General features: G+C 31.9%; 1 protein-coding gene across 1 annotated transcript; it reads left to right on the top strand.

The window, feature by feature from the left end:
* Nucleotides 1-5,454: 5,454 nt before the first annotated feature.
* LOC128176412 (15-hydroxyprostaglandin dehydrogenase [NAD(+)]-like) lies at nucleotides 5,455-13,701 on the top strand. The gene is made up of 7 exons (XM_052842715.1): nucleotides 5,455-5,602; nucleotides 8,562-8,685; nucleotides 9,248-9,354; nucleotides 10,473-10,569; nucleotides 11,881-11,957; nucleotides 12,338-12,459; nucleotides 13,539-13,701. The coding sequence occupies exons 1-7, from the start codon at nucleotides 5,504-5,506 to the stop codon at nucleotides 13,684-13,686; spliced, it is 774 nt and encodes a 257-aa protein (XP_052698675.1). The 5' UTR covers nucleotides 5,455-5,503; the 3' UTR covers nucleotides 13,687-13,701.
* Nucleotides 13,702-15,006: the final 1,305 nt, after the last annotated feature.

The raw sequence follows: 15,006 nt of genomic DNA, 5'->3' as shown, positions 1-15,006 counted from the left end.
CCTCACTGACATATAGATAGAGTGCCGAGTTCCCACAATTTATACAAGTACATTTTCTTATCACTTTAATATACGTGTCTAAATAATGACCTATAAACGCAAATTGGAAAATCATAAGACTTCTTGCTTATATTATTACAGGTATTCTACAAAAATACACATGTACATTATGGCCTCAAACATATAAGCATCTTACTTAATCATTTCCTTGTGTGGTCAGCTGTTTTTATATAAAATTTGACTTTCTTTCTGACAAAAAGCGCCTAATAAATTTTGTTCCGGTCAATATCCCATACGATGTGCATTGTTTCATTCAAAATGTGCTATAATAAATTCAGTTTGGTTATGCGCATTCAAGAATTTGTTTATCAATTTCAAAAGTTCAAAAGTCGTAAATGAGCTAAGGTATATGTCGGCATATATGACTTTAAATAAAGTGTGTGTAACAAAACAGTTTTGTAAAATGTTGCATAATTAAATGACGTGTTGTCTGTTTGTTTAACAACGCACAGGGAAATTCGTTTAAAACGAAATATATCATTGAAGGTTTATACGGAGGCGGGAAATAATCAGACTCAACTATAAACTGATACAAATACACTAGTGTGTTACGTGTATACTTTACACTAGGTTATTGTACCACTCTTTGATATACTCTTTGATATACATATAGGATACAATTGATTAATTATACGATGAATCTGGGGAATATTTTATCAGATGAAAGATGCAATTTTCGGGTTTTTTTTGTTTTTTTTTTATAATTTCCCATAACAATAATGTTAAATTGTCTGGGTACAAAGAGGGAAAGTATAGAAAAATTTTTTCAAAGTTTTGCAATTTTTTAAAAGAATTAGTTGGGTTTTTTTTTCACTGAAAGACATTCGTTTTTACTACAAAAATAAACAGAGGGCCATGGTAACAGTTACCTGGGACATGCTTTAGTGAATTAATATAGATGCAATATCTTATTTTTAAGAGCGCTTGAAATTAATATTTTATAGTTGATTGTTTAACCAATTTGTTTAATGTTGTTTTATTTTTGGAAAAAAGGCAAAACAGTTTATGTATTTTTTGCAGAAAATCATATTTGTTGACATTTTATTAATGCAGAATCTTAATACGTAAAGAAAATATAATTTATCAATACTTATACATGGAAAAAAGTATGCATAAATTGTATCTTGATTTTTAGTAGACTCAACTGCTCGCATATCGAATGTTCGTCAATGTACAAAATGTGCTGGAGGTTCGGATTGCTATATAGCTGGATACAGTAACTTGAGTGTCTACTGCATCAAGGTATGTGCCATGAAATACAAATGCACATTCGGTATTTACAATCTTTTTGAAAACAACTGCCACCGCTTTGCGGATGAACTCTCCAAAGTCCTTTGTACCACAGTTTCCTGTCCTGTTTTGTGTCTTCGAAACTATAACCATGCTGTGGAGAGATATTACTAATGATCTGGAATAAGAAATCGACAAAAAAAATACTTTACATAATAAATCAAGGAATAGGCGTTAAGACTAACAAAAACAATGGTAAAATGACAATCAATTAAAAAATCATTTATTGTTTTATTCATTTTATTCAAGTCGATCCTAAGTATCTTTTTATAAAAATAAAATTAATAAAAAGCTTACATAAATATGCTAGTTAGTGAATGACGAACATATATTTGCTAGCGTCATGTGATTGAATTACAAAAAGCTATGATTAGTAATGAATGAGGTTAATGGATACATTAATTTTTCTGAACGAAGAGTTCATTGTCTTGGACGACCTTTTTCCTTAGTTCTTTGTTTTACCAAACCCTCCATATTTTAAGAAAACTTAAAGTTATGTCTTTAGACAGACAATTCGAAATCTTAAAATAAAAACTTTAAAATGGAGGTTGTTCCTTTAACAAACAGCTTATCAGTTTGACTGTGTCAAAATTTCATTAATTTCTTATAATAAGAAGTATGTATGGTATACAGGCAAAAGTGGCTCGCATGACTCTCATATGAAATTCGCATGAAGTTCATGCGAATTTTTCGCATGAGAAAGAGACGAAAAGTAACACGCATGAATTTTTTGCAAAAACTGACATAATTTTCATGCGAATATCATATGATTAAAATTTCGCACAATATTCATGCCAAAATTATATCTTATGTTTCATTGTCGTTTCATGCGAATTCATGCAAATATCATGCACTTTTCATACAAAATACTATGCAGCAAAATTTAATAATCTTGAAATCTTGATCTCTTTTTATCTAAATTGAGAATATACACCAGGTTGACAAAGATATTTAAATATGGAGTAGGATAAAGAGACATGCTACAGAAGAAGGAAGATAAAGGCACATGATACAGACACCAGAGTGATTACACCAACATCAGTCCAATAACATTGGTACACACTGAGACTTGAGACCACAAAGGCCTGGATTCTTTTGAAATATACTGTGATCTGTGCAATATCACTTGGAATCATGGAAAACCTGTATCACAGTGTTAACAATTTTCAGTGAATATTTATTGTCTAGCATAGAAATAATTAATTTTATGTTTAAATATATAGCTGGAAATTTTTCTATATGTAATTCACTTACTGCATTCAACAGGTTTGGTACACGCAAACTCATAAATTGTATCTAAAAAACATAAGACTTAAAGTATGTATCCTACATAATGACCAATGCAATCAGCACAGTATTATACATGTAATAAAATCTTAATGTTTACGGACCTTCTAAGAAGAGAGATATAACTCTCAGTGGGTGGGAATGACTATTGTAAAGGCAACGTTTTACATGTTTACATAAACAAAGACTTTAAAAGTTTTGAAAACATTTATATTTTGATAAAATGTAAACTCTATTCTAATTTTTATTAATACATGTATCAATTCCAACACATGTAGAAATTGTTTAGTTGTCTTAATGTCAAATTTGTTAACAAAAAAGACACTAGTATGTCAACATATGAATGAAGAAGAATGTTTTAAAGTGTTATAGATTGATTTGTCATAATGAAATTTTTATAAGAAAAACATGCAATTTTCATGTGAATTTTGCATAAATTTTATATGAATATGACACAAATATCTAATCGCATGAGAAACATACGAAAAATTATTTGCATGAAAATTGTACATTTTTCATGCAAATATCATGCGAACATAATCGCATGCTATTTGCATGAGAAACTTTTCATTTGATTTTCGCATGATTAGCGCATGATTTTCATGCGAAAAGGAAATCGCAAGAAAATTATGCGAGCCACTTTTCCCTGTGTAACGAGAAGACTCCTTCCTTAACATTATATGTCCATTTTGGCACAACCATGGAGCTGTTAATACGAATTACAAATACCATTTGCAGTATGACTCATGAGACCTAAAAGATAAATGTTTAATAACCCATTTATACAACAAAATTGTAACACCGTGAATGCATATCATTTTAAACATATTTATAAGTTTAGATTGATAGAACGCTTGCGAAGCACGAACCTCTGGTGACAGACTGGTAAAGAACTTTCCAGAACGGGGTAACCAAGAACGCGGGTTGACTAATTAACGTCATGTTAAAATGGTAGGAGGAGTTCATCCTTCATCACGGGCAGATACCTTGGATCGGACAACTCTCGTTATACAAAAAATGTTAATAAAGAAACAGAACAATTTAAAACGATTTTAGTTTTAACTGGAAAAAAAACTTTTTAGAACGGGATGTCCCAGGAAAGCGGGTTGACTAATTAACGTCATATGCGGGAAAGTGTAGGCCGAGTTATTCATCGGGTATTTACTTTAGATCTGACAACTTTGGTTTTAAAATAAATAAATTTGACTACGCTAGCGTTTATTTCATACATCAACCTTAGACATTAATTTTTTTAACGATAAACAGATTTGTTATGCATAAAACGGGGAAATTGAATAAATATTTTTTTAGAAAACATATATTATCTGAAATTCTTATTTGGGACAGTGATAAAAATCATAATGTTTAAATCATGTATAATAAATCATTTGACCTAAAGAACAAAATGTAGAGATACGATGCACTAAATACATACTCACTGGTTTCAAATATTAAAATTTTAGAAAAAGCTTTTTTTCAATCCTGCAATAATAAGAATGAAGGCTACTTATACATATAGAACATCAATTTCAACTTGGATTTTTTTTTACCCTCTAAATAGCTAGCCATGCAGCCATGCAAGAGTTTTTTTTTTAATTTTAAACAATAAGTTCAGAAAAGCAATAAATAAAAAATTGGACACAATGTGAATAACAATGAACAAAGAAGCATGGTTCAACATATTAACATTGTATCATATTAATGTGTAAAGTGTTAATTCCCGCCCTTGGGCGAAATATCATTTAGTCCTTTTGCTTGATAGGATATCTATCAGCCGCATTTTGGTGTATTGATAGGATTTGTAAAAGCTATGTTTTGGTGTATTGATAGAATTATAACAGCTACATTTGTGTATTGATGGGGTATTAACAGCTATACTGTGTGTAATGATCGGATACTAACAGTTGTATTTGATGTAATAATAGGGTACTAACGGCTACAGTTTTTGTATTGATGCGATATTTAACATCTACATTTCGATGTATTGATAAGATATTATTAAGAGCTACTCTTTTGTGTATTGATCGGATATTAAAAGCTACATCTCGAAGTATTGGTAAGATATTATTAAGAACCACATTTTTGTGTATTGATAGAATATTAACAGCTACATTAAGTGCTACATTTATGTGTATTGATGGAATATTAAACATCTACATTTTTGCTTTAAAAATGGTATATTTATCAGCCACAATTTGGTTTATTTATGTGATATTTACATATATTGTAGCTACATTGCGCTATTGATTGTATTTATGGTTTTCGTTTTATGACTGGACAATTAAAACATATTTTTGTTTTACTGATGATATATCTTACATTTAAACTATGAGTAAATTATGTGATATTAAATATTTACATGTTGTTGTATCAGGCACGTAGCATCGTTTTTGAAAGTGGGGGGGGGGGGGGGGGAAGACTCATCCAAAATCTTGACAGGCAAAAAAAAAGAAAAAAAAAGGGAAATTTAAACTTTTCCAAAATCTTCAAAATCCTAATCCGGGGGGGGGGGGGGGGTTATATAACTTCAAACTTCAATTTCACTCTTCATTTCCTTATTTTCATATCAATTTTTTACATACTTCCAAAAAAGTGGGGGGGCCAACTCCGTGATAATTCACTTTTTTATATGTAAATTTTTAAAAATTTGTTGCTGCGAGAAAAAGTGGGGGGCCAGGCCCCCCCCCCCCCCCCCCGATGCTACGTGCCTGTGTATTAATGATATTCATTTTATATACATGTGTATTTTTGGAATCATGCCTGCTCAAGGGAATGATGTGATCCATGAGTATATCAGTTAACTGTTAAATACCTGTCGGTGTACTATATACACCTCAAAAGTTAACATACGTCTGTCATTACTTCAATGGATAAAATGCTGACCGGAAAAGTAGCAGTCATTACGGGATCAGGACAGGGGATAGGGAAAACATGCGCCGAGACGTTCCTTAAGAATGGAGCGAAGGTAAGCATTCAAGAGACTTTGTACCGCCATTTTTGTTGTGTATATCATATGTTTATTCTTGTTGACATTGGCGCTCAAAATGAATGAAATGGTTTTTGGTGTAATCATTACATTAGTTTGGTTTTTATACAAAGGCATGTCGATGCCCTACGTATTTTAGAATAAATGCCAAAACTTTTTATAAAGAACGTTACTACTATCGTGACTATCGTTTAAACTTTTACGCATATCTTCATTGCACCTATGGCGAGCATTTGGGTGTAACACTGTATGTGTAGATAGGTTCTCTAAATTACTTTTTGTCGTCATAATGGTAGCTTACAGATGTTGAAATATACTACACGGATAACGCAAATTTTTCACCTAGCATGAGTACCATTATAAATGAATCATGAATTATTATTAAACCAAATTAAACCAAAAACATCTAAAACTTTACACACGCTGATACAGGAATGATAAAATCCGAATTATTATAAAGACAGAAATATGATTAATGTGTGACATTTCTATTTCAAATTTGATGTAATTACGAAGACTTTCAGAATACTAAATACATATAAATATAGGTTACAATTATGATATATTAATTCTTACGGTTTTCCATACATAAACTCCTGCATAGCATTAAGGAATCATTTTTTAATTGGTTATCTACGTGACTTATCTGAAACAACGAAATATTTACATTTTCAGTGTTTTGTCTTTCCTAACGGTCGATTCTGTAATGTACAGTCCAATAAATTAATTTGCCGCATTTCTTGCTAGCACGCTTGGTTTGCAGAGTTAACAGAAATGAAAATCACATAAGTATGTCAATATTCTAATATTTAATTGTACAATTGCTGAAAATTAAATTAATAGGCCTATAAAAAATAAGGAGTCATTCTTTGAATATCATGAGGTGATAATTTCGGTTCGGGGCTAGATTCCCGTATCACACGCAGGACCACATTTCAACCTCAGTACCTTTATAAAGTTTTGGGTGCAAAAGTATCACATCTAGGAGCCAAAGTTGAGAATGTATCCCCAAGGGTGCGTGGGTGGATGGGAAATCTTACTACCCAACCCTTCCTCATTCTCCCATCAAACAGCGAAAAGGAATGACGTCACTTCGGTAACACGTGATACTTGATCACTTGTGATATCAAATATATCATAAAGGAAACGGTGCATTTGCCTTGACAGCAGTAATCCCGATGAAAAACGACAATCATCTTATAAAATTCATTAAATATCCTTCTTAGTGGTACCACAACTTTTAACACAATGTGATAATTCATGTAGTCTACGGAGAAAATAAATAATTTTGAAGTTTGTGTGAATCTCTAATTTGATTTTGATGGATCGATCGCCGGTGCAATATAGTATTTCATAAGTATTGCAGGTTTGTTGGGGTTTTTTGGCCGGGGGGGGGGGGGGGGGGGAAAGAAATGTGAATGTGTTTCCAACAGGTCAGGGAAACTTATTTCTGTGACGTCGGAATAAATTAACATACTATTTGAGGTACAGATGTAATCGACCAACTGACCAATCAGCTGAATGACATTCCTGGATTGAAATGCATCATGGGTTACTACAAAAAATACTATGTTTAAAAAATGCTACTTTTTCTAATTGCTTTTTCAAAGGCATATTTAATTTTTTCAAGCATTTTGTACACTTAAAACAATATTTACATCATTATCTACTATTTCCATGCTCACATTTACAAACACTCATTTTACAATGGTAAAAATTTGGGTCCATCAACTGCATTGATTGTATAAGTCTATTTGTTGACAAAAGCCTTACTGCCAGCGCTGATTTTTTAGTGAAGACAGATTTCATGTGATTTCATGGTCCTGAGCATTCGACTCGGAGGTGTTGGTACATTGTCAGGCATTCAAAACCTCATGTGGCCATTTAAAGTCCGCGTGTTTGGCGCGTACTCTTGATAATAATCCATGTATTCCTTTAGACAGTACTTACAGTTAGTGTATGCATCTACTCGGACTTATGGCATTCCATTAGAGCGAGTATATAGAAAGATGACACATACTTCTTATATATGCATGTACATATGTACAATGATCAATGTACATGCGTATTGAATATTACTTTTGTGTTATATAAATGTCATACAACAATAAACATGTTTCAAAAATGAATTCAGTTTTAAATTCTAGCTAACAAATAACACTACAACAGCGAAAAACAGAAAATTTACGAAAATCAAATACTGGAATATAATGACTTGTGGAGACTTCATGAGAGGTATTTCATCGTACTATTTAACATAAAAAAATCGGCAATATTTGTTAATGTGAGCATGAAAAATCTTAATTAGTACCTTATCTTTGCATTTTTAACCAAAAAAAATGAAAAGTTTTATATATTGACGTTCCCGCAGTCATTTAAAATCAAATCGTTAATTAGTCTAAACCACGTGATAATTGTAAAAACGTAAACATGTAGTAAATCACATGTGTTGCTTTTTATTCACTGATTCAACATTTGTTCGCGGTACGCACCGCTCTGCGCAATGACAACAATACCCATATAAGATAGTTTCCCCGACCTGTCCAGAGGGCCTTTAGTTGTTATGTTGTGAAGTAATTTTACATAGGGCCTACTGCAAAAAATATTATCAACAAGAAAACATACCATTAATAAAACTGTTATGTAGAAAATTAAGCTACAATATTTGACATATTTCCATTTGCGGGATCGTAATAATTCATACGTGTTTTTTTTTGCCCCCTTATACCTGCATGAAAGAAATACGCATGAATAAAACGTCAAAAAATAAAAACTTTAAAAACATATAAAACTTAGAGTTTGCCTTTCTCTTGTTGATACACTTGTTTTATAAAAACTCAAATCACGGATGGGACTTTAAAGTTTTTAGCAAACTATTAGAGTTATTATTTTATCATTCCAAGGTAAGTTTTTTAAATCAATGTGAACTTGTCACCAGGTGTGTCTGTCTGACGTGGTCGTTGACCGACTTCAAGCCACGTATGAAGAGTTCAAACTCCAGTATGGGGCTGAAAATGTCCATCAGATTCCTTGTGACGTCACAGACAAAACACAAATAGAAGGTAATATTAGCATCCTTAGAGTTGTGGTTGTATCAATTGTCTAGATTATACTTTGTTTTAACATCAATAACAAATAAGAATTTTTTTTGTTATACTTTCATGTTAAATACTGAAATCTGTTGGTTAAGACGCAGTTCATGATCCGTTCTATTGCCCTCAGCGTTAGCAACACACTTAGCAACGGGTAACATTAAAAATTGTTAAATGCTCGAAAATTATGCGCGTACAGTTCGCTGTAGAATTCACGTTATTCCTATATAAAAGCAGTAAAATTTTCTTAAAAATTAAGACATTCAGTATTACAAAATAAATAGTGCCTGTTTGGGAGGATAACACTTGAAATTGACACCCCGAGAAAACAATTGTCAACCGACCCGAAGCGGAAGTTGACAATTGTTTTCGAGGGGTGTCAATTTCAACTGTTACCCTCCCAAACAGGCACTATTTATATAATGTTGTGACCTCTTGAACTAAGATTAGAGTTAACATTGCTTTTCATTTGGTCTACAAAAGCTCCATCGAATTTGACAGTTTAAAAATGCTATGGGAACTAACGTTTCAGACCTGTTCAAGGGAACTGTCGACACTTTCGGGGCTATAGACATTGTGTTTAATAATGCTGGTGTTGGAATTTATGAAGATTGGGAAAGTGTGATCCAAATAAATCAGGTATTTAAGCATTGATATTTTTTTGAAAGATATCGATATGGTCTCATAACTGCAGCGGTGTGTGCATACAAATTGAAAAACACGCGGGTAGCGCGTTATGAAAATTTGATATGAGACCATATCGATATCTAATGCTAATTATATACATTTTTTTTTACTTCTTACTTTGTCTTCAAGTAACAGCCACAAGCGTGACCTTTGATTTTCGATTGTGAAGTTGCATTTTACAGCGTTCAGTTTGTGACGTCATAATAAAACTCGTCATTTTAACTTTTCAGTACCCTGTGTGTTTTACAGTGTTATAACTGTAGCTTTCCACACACTTTACATGCAAACAATTTGTGTTAAGTTAATGTAGTATTAGAACTTCCGTAGCTTTCAATATACTTTACAAGCAAAAAATAATTATAGCCTTATACATGTAACTGCAATAGCTTTCCACACTTTTAACACGCAAAAAGTATGTGGAATTTAAATATTGTTTAATGTACATTAAATTTACAAGTGACCACAGATATAAATATATATTTACTAAATACATGCATTGTATTACTAAATACAGTAAAACACGGTTAAAGCGAAGTCCTATGCTTCGTTATATCCGTAATTCGTTATATCCGTGTAACGAATTCATAATAATAACTATAGCGAATTCATGAAATACAAGTTTTCTTCCACAAAACTATATTTTTTGCAAATTTAGTCTTAAAAATAAAAACACGTTAATTTGATACCTTTAATAAAAATTGAATAATTTATATGAAAATAAATTTATTCAAACAATTATGTCAAATAGTAGTGCACACTTTTGAAACTGTTAAGAACTTCTTTAAAAAAGTATCAATTTTCGTTATTATTCACCTCTATCGGGCTCAAAATGAGTTCGCTATATCGTAAAATCGTTATATTCGAATTTGTTATAACCATAAAATGTTGCAAGGATTTGCGTAAATTCGTTATATCCATATTCGTACTTAACGAGTTTCACTGTAACAGCATCGGTTATTATTTTGTGAAAAAATAACTTTTCTGCGTAACAAGACACAGTATTTTCAAAATGCACAAGTTAATGTAAAATATAACAATATTGTATAGTACCGGGGTATGTCTTATGACAGATCGGTGTAATACGCTGCACTTACCTTGCTCTTGAATACATGAAGAAATCGTCCATAGGTCCAGGTGGAATAATAATCAACATGGCATCTTTTGCAGGTTTGGTTTAGCATCATCTAAATTTTGAACAAATTAAAATTCTGTAAGGACAAGTTTTGTTTGGAAACTCTTTTCTTCAAGTGATAATTTTCCTCCATAGTCTTTCTCCAAAGAATCTGAAGACCTACTGTACTATAAGTCAGTCCCCATTCTTTAATTACTACAATCACTTAGTAGATTAAAAAAGCTGGACTGTTACTATACGAAAAAAAAACGTTTGGAAGGTTATCATATATATTTATTTTAAAAAAATCAATCATTTGATAATTAATAAAATCTTACACTGGGACGCATGTTGATTGACGTTTTCCATGTTATTGTTAGACTATATTTAATCACCTAATTGCCTACAAATTTCCCGATTTTCAAGATTACGGCAGAGCACACGAGGGTATGAGCGGTCAGATGCTCACTCCTCCATGGCACCTGATATAACCTTCGATTTTTTAGAGTTCCGTGTTTGTTCTGCTTCTGTTTTGTAATTTTCTTTTGGACTTTTGATTTTGAACACTGCTCGTTATCACCACATGCCATGATATAGAACATACCAATTTAACATTAACATAAGTCCATTTATTCGATTTCAGTTCAACGCTTGCGTCACTCTGCCAAAGATATTTACTTAATTTATGGTTTACTAGAAAATATCTGCATTTTATATTGTTTATTGATCTACGTATACCAGTTAACCTTCTTACCTTGTAATTTGTTTTAACCGTTTTAAAATTGTTTTAAAAAGTTTGGTTTGACAAATATTTTTAGAAGGCCTGGTCTACGTTGAAGGAGCATGGTCACGACGATTTTAGTCAAATTTATTTTTTATTATCATTGCTTGCAATGCTTTGATTAAGCATTTGTAATGATTAACTACAATCTGAGTGGCAGTCTTAGATTTTTAAGCAAGATATAGCACACATAAATATTTGTTAAAAAGCATCGTACCATGTTGTTTACATTGGAAATGTTATTTTTCAAGCTGATATTTCTATCTGCTAATTTGTTTTGAACATTAATAATCAGTCGTCATATTTTATTCCAAACCTGGAATTTCCCTCTCAACATTCACGGTGTAAACAAAACCATGCCCTGGTCTGTTTCACTACAAAGCATAACAAAACTCTACGACTGACGCTCAAATTTTGGTCGACCATTACAAATATCATACTGAAACCATATAAAAAACACAACTTTTGATCAAAATTGTGAATATGTCCCTTCATATGTTATGTGTTGAAAATTTTAGTTCTACCTATGTGAATATATATATATCTGGTTTTGCGACATTTAACGAGAAAATTTGAATTTCCCTAGGGTTGTGTTCTTCCCCATTAGATCCAATTTATGCGTGCTCAAAATTTGGTGTTGTTGGATTCACCTTAAGTCATGCGGTATGTACAAAAGCATAACATGAAACACTTGTGGATATTTTATCAGGTATCCTGTCATAGAAAATATGAATTGTCAATTACCCATGTCTGTTTAATGAAGGAATCGAAATTTAGAATTACTTTCATGTGATTGTTTAATTTTAGGTGGTTAGATGTCTTTTAATTATCTATATGCGACAACATTAAATTTGATTTAAGCGTTTTAACACAAGCGACCTCTGCAAAATCAAGGAATTTGCTTAATGCTAAATTGTTTGAAAGCTGTTTTCTGCCAAATATCGTACGTCCAATTATGTTACGTTTACTGACATAATTCAAGGTATAACAAGTTTGAAAAATCGCATTGATAGGTGTGTTCAATCTATTTTTCTTTTTATTAGCTCCATGCTGATGTTGTAGATAGTGGTGTGAGGATGGCGGTCCTGTGTCCTACTTTCGTCGACACAAAGATGATAGATGATGACAATATGAAATATTTCATAGAGAAAATTGGGGTCATAAAGTAAGTTCGATAAAATAAACAATGTTTATGATTTCACCTTGAAATGAAGCCATTTTAATTAAAGTTAGTACAGATAAAGAACTAACATTAAATGCATTATGTCTTTTAAAAGCTAAGAAGTTATAAAGAGATAATCATAGTCACAGGCACCAGGCGTTAAAATATATGTTTTATAGTTATTGAAAATACTATAATGCAAGCATATATCGTTACCGTCGCTGTTTTGATTTTTTTCATCAGTTCATTTATGAAAAAATGACAATAACAAATCGCGAACCATTTCAAAAATCCATAAAACGAAATACAAATTCAAAGCAGAGCAACACGGACCTCAAAATATATAGAGGTAGGATCAGGTGCATAGGAGGAGTGAGCATCCTCTGCTGACCGGTCACAACCGGTGTGCTCTTTGTCGTAATCGGGAAAAAATCGGAGAAGTCCGTAAACAATTAGGTGATTAATTATGGTCTAACAATTAGTATGAAAAACGTCAGTCAACATGCGACCCAGTGGAAGATTGTATTTGCTGACAAGGTCGTTGTATCGACCATAGAACCGTGTAACTAAAACTTCTAAAAATTTCCACAGCTTCAATTTAGCACGATTACTTCTAATTCAATCCTGATAGATCCTATCATTAGTATTATTTGGAAATTAACTATACAAGACATAACATTTTTATAAGGTTGTTTTCGTGGGTTTTATTTCTTATGTTTTTAGATATTTTTTGGATTTCTGACTATTTGATGTTTTGCCCAAATTTTCATGATTTTTTTTAGTGTTAGCTTTCTGGATCTCCACTCTCGGCAAACCTCGGCCGATTCCTTACGGTAACCATAAATTTAAACATTGAATACGAATTGGCCGAGGTGTGTTGAGTGGGATCCTTCATTTATTTTGCTCAAGAAAGTGAAAGAGAATCTTAGCAGATGTGGATGTGCAGATAAAAATAGCAACCGTGACGATCCTTGTTTCATTACAACAATAGAGTAATTGTAAATTATAATTAAGAAGATATTGTTAACGTCCCATCCCTATGGTTATAACAATTATTAGATGAAATTCTGTGCAAATTGTAGAAAGGAGAAATTGGCTGAAGTTGTTTTAGAGATGGTCAAAGATGAAACAAACAACGGAAAGTGTATGGTTGTCACCGCTCAGTTTCATTATTACAAGGATGATTTTCCAAAAGTGGAAGATGTTTTTCTTTCTACAAAACAGTCGTAGAAAACTTTGCAATATTCGTACATTAATTATGAAGTGTTGTGTTTTAACATGTTTCAACTCCTGCTCTCTTTGCTTTCTATCTTTCAATATGAATATATGAATATCAATATGAATATATTTTTTTATTTAAAAATATTGGAATTTTTTTATACAGTGTTTCTGAAAATGTATCAAATTATTTTTTTTAAATAGAAAATGATGTGCATCTATCCGGAAGCTATTTTCAAAGAACCAATAAAACAAGTCTAGATTTTCGATAGTTTTAACTCAAAATGTGTACTGCGTCTGTGATCTTTGTAGTCAACTTTCACTTTTTCTTCCGCTTTTCTGGAACATGTGGGTCAATATTAAGCTGAGATTAAAATACATATCTAAAGCATCTGTTACAGGACTAGTTTGCATCAGCCATATGAGGCTTAATAATTTTATGATGTCCACAAAAAGAGTAAAACAGATAAGGCTATTGGTAGGGTTTGATGGAGAAACATATATCTAAGCATTTAATGTTGAGTAATTTAAATCTCTCTTTATACTATTTTTAAAACGATTTTACACTTTTACAATTTGATCATATTTTATTCAGAAACCATTTCTGGCAATTCAATAATATGACATGATTCTCATGAAATATGATTATGATTTGATTCTTTTAATGTTTGGCTATCTTTGATATACAAATTAAAATTACATTCGCTGACAATCCATCAAACTGCAATGTCTATGGTCTAAAGTTCGTTGAAAAACAACAAAAAATAAGATTGTCTTGGTGTCATAATCAGTCACTGTATCAAAAGTCTGCAGAACAACGCAGAAGAGCAATCCCCATTCATGCTGGTCATAGCATCACACAGTATGGTTAATACTTGGTGCTTTCACATTTTGATTGATATTTGTTTCCAGTCATTTTCCCAATGAAGAAAATGCACAACATCAACCGCAAAGTTTCAAAAGATCTTTTTTTTTTCAGAGAGTCCGTAGACAGAATTGTGACAACTGTCAAAAGTTCAAACATTGGCCTTATAAAGTATACATGATAAAGAGCATTCACAATTATAAATAACCATCAAAGATCAATAGCAAATCCAATTTTTAGCGATGCACAATAAGGAGCGTAGTATCAAAAATTAAATTAATATTCAGAAGAAAAAACAAATCGACTCACCATTTAATGCGTAACAATATAAGGAATAGAAAATACTATAAATCAAACATTTTTTAGAAAGACATCTTAACCACTTTTTGCATTCGTTCTTTCCTGATTTTCCATCTTCAAATCAACCAAAGGCTTTGTCATACGAATTGTTAATTTTTTCCTTTTTT

The sequence above is a fragment of the Crassostrea angulata genome, chromosome 3, assembly GCF_025612915.1.
Source record: "Crassostrea angulata isolate pt1a10 chromosome 3, ASM2561291v2, whole genome shotgun sequence".
Classification (NCBI taxonomy): Eukaryota; Metazoa; Mollusca; class Bivalvia; order Ostreida; family Ostreidae; genus Magallana; species Magallana angulata.
The sequence above is the reverse complement of the archived record's forward strand: the minus strand, read 5'-3'. Positions and strand labels throughout refer to the sequence as shown.

What these genes read in the sequence shown, in the direction of transcription:
- LOC128176412 (XM_052842715.1), top strand. Translation starts at nt 5,504, where the DNA reads ATGGATAAAATGCTGACCGGAAAAGTAGCAGTCATTACGGGATCAGGA. An exon ending in AGACAAAACACAAATAGAAG is followed by an intron (nt 8,686 to 9,247) that starts GTAATATTAGCA and finishes CTAACGTTTCAG; the next exon opens with ACCTGTTCAAGGGAACTGTC. An exon ending in GTGTGATCCAAATAAATCAG is followed by an intron (nt 9,355 to 10,472) that starts GTATTTAAGCAT and finishes GTCTTATGACAG; the next exon opens with ATCGGTGTAATACGCTGCAC.